The following is a 2,375-nucleotide window of genomic DNA, read 5'->3' on the forward strand; positions in this document are numbered from 1 at the left end:
TTTCCCCCCTATTTATCCTTTAGAAGAATCTGACGTCACTCCATTTTATAAACAGATTTGTAACAATTATTGAAATTTATGTTTAAGTGGTTTCAGTGTTCATTGCAGTCTTTTGATACAAGGCTCAGTAAATGGTTTTCATTCACCTCTAAGTTAATTAATCTGTAAATAGTTTCTTTTCTCCAGAATAGACCTAAGTGGTATAACTTCTGTCTACTTGCATGCCTGAAAACGTCTTTCCATAGTCTTCATCTATGAAAGGCATCTTCACTAGGTATGAATTCTTAGGTTAAAAATCTTCCCCTCTTGAATTCCCTATTGTCTTCCAGCATTCTATAGTGCTCGCTTGGTTTTTCTTCTCCTGTGGGCAACTTTTTTTTTTTTTAAACCTTATAATTTATTTTTCCAGGATGTGTCTAATTACAGAACCCTTTTCTCATAGATTTTTCTGGAACATAAGCCCTTTCAATCTGTACATTCAGATCCTTCTTTAGCCCCCCAAATCTTTATGCAACTGTATCTGTGAATACTGCTTCTGCTTCACTTGCTCTGTCTCTTCTTTGGAAACACCAAATGCCCCTCTGCGGAGAGGCCAGGCTCTGTCTTAGTATCTGCGGTCCTCTCTCCCACTGGTACCCTCTCTATGGACTCAACTTCTGACGGGGCTTCTTGTTTGTTCTCATAATACGAATTCTATTTTATGAAGTATCAGTCATGTTATTTTTTGTTTCCAATGTGCATTTTTAAGTTTCTGTGCATCTCACCAAATTCATCTCAGTCTTCTCTCCCTTCGTGACTTTCTGTTTCTGTTTCACAGATGGCACATTTTCTAATGTTCTTTTGAAGAGGCCCAATAGTTTCCTAAAAATGTCTTCTAGAACCTGAAGCTAAGATTATACACTGATCATTTATAGTTTTATGACTCTTTAAAACAACACTCCTTTTCTCTTCTTCAGTACCCTGTCCTGAGACCCAAGTTTCACCACTTCTACCTAGCCTAGGCCTCTGGGCATTTCACTCATCTTTGGCTATACCAAGAGCTATTTCTGGAGATGGCACTCAGACATTTTTGTTTATTTTCACTGTTTCTTTAAAAGAAAGTCTTACACTTATTACTAAAACATACATGCTTTAGTAAAAATTATTTTGTAAAAATAAAAATTTTTCTAAAGTTCCTCACAATAAAAAAATTTTAAGGGCTGGGCTTGGTGGCTCAGCCTGTAATCCCAACGATTTGGGAGGCCGAGGTGAGTGGATTGCCTGAGCCCACAGGTTCAAGACCCGCCTGGGCAACTTGGCGAGACCTCATCTCTACAATAAATCAAAAAATTAGTCGGGTGTGGCAGCATGCACCTGTTGTTCCAGCTACTTGGAAGGCTGAGGCGGAATGATCACCGGAGCCCAGTAGGCGAGGCTGCAGTGGTCGGGAGCGGCCACTGCACTCCAGTCTGGGCGACAGAATGAGACTCCAACTCAAAAAAAAAAAAAAAGATTTAAAAAAAATCAGTATTTGTGAATCTACAACATAGTATATAGAGAAAATTATGATATCAAGATGATAGTTTAAAAATGTGTACTTTTGTTTCCAAAAGGAGAGATTCTAATATATTAAGAAAACATAATGACAATATGGCTTAATCCTGTTCCCATATAAGCACCAATTTTATTCCAAATAATCACACAATTAAAAAAATAATTTTCTTAAAATACTTTTACAAAAAGTAACCCCAGTATCCAAAATTCTGGAAATGCCATCTTGTACATTAGTACTAATTTACTTGAACTGAAACATTCCAAGAGTTCCATAGCTTCCACAAATTTCATTTTTAAAGTAAAAAAAAAAAAACAAAAAACAACTTTCTATTTATCTTTAATGACAAATGATGCAACTGATAACTTTACTTTGTAGAATTTTAGTTACTTTGGTGATGTTTACATTTTTACAAATAAGTAACACATATATATTAAAAAATAAGCCAGTCTAATGGCTTGCATTGGAGACCAGCGAGTTGCATTTTGTTAAACCCAGGTTGAACAGAGTTGAATTTAGGTTAATACAGAGAAAGGCGTGTTCTGGGTGTGTTGTCCGTTGAATTTCTTGAAGCATCAGATGAATTGTAAAAAGTTCAAAGAGCTTCTTATTACCCCTGTAAAACAATGGGTGCATTACTTAATTATACGTACCTAGGGAGTCTGTCTGTTATGACATTGAGAGATAACATGTGTGTAAATGTGAGGAAATGGGATCTGTTTTTTAAAACAGCAGATAAGTTGGGCTCGGTGGATCAGCCTGTAATCCTGCACCTTTGGGAGGCTGAGGTGAGTGGATTGCCTGAGTCCGCGGGTTCGAGACCCGCCTGGGCAACTTGGCGAGA

General features: G+C 37.2%; 1 protein-coding gene across 1 annotated transcript in view; it reads right to left on the reverse strand.

Annotated features, from left to right (window-relative positions):
* Nucleotides 1–1,634: 1,634 nt before the first annotated feature.
* Nucleotides 1,635–2,375, reverse strand: part of LOC103257696 (coiled-coil domain-containing protein 138) — a 56,685-nt gene continuing 55,944 nt past the window's right edge. Inside the window, exon 5 of the mRNA XM_008055389.2 lies at nt 1,635–2,147. Within this exon, the coding sequence (XP_008053580.2) occupies nt 1,982–2,147 (166 nt within the window). The 3' untranslated portion in view covers nt 1,635–1,981. The remainder of the gene's footprint in view (nt 2,148–2,375) is intronic.

This window comes from Carlito syrichta, unplaced genomic scaffold (assembly GCF_000164805.1).
Source record: "Carlito syrichta isolate Samal-C Ts95f unplaced genomic scaffold, Tarsius_syrichta-2.0.1 Scaffold301842, whole genome shotgun sequence".
In the NCBI taxonomy this organism is placed as follows: domain Eukaryota; kingdom Metazoa; phylum Chordata; class Mammalia; order Primates; family Tarsiidae; genus Carlito; species Carlito syrichta.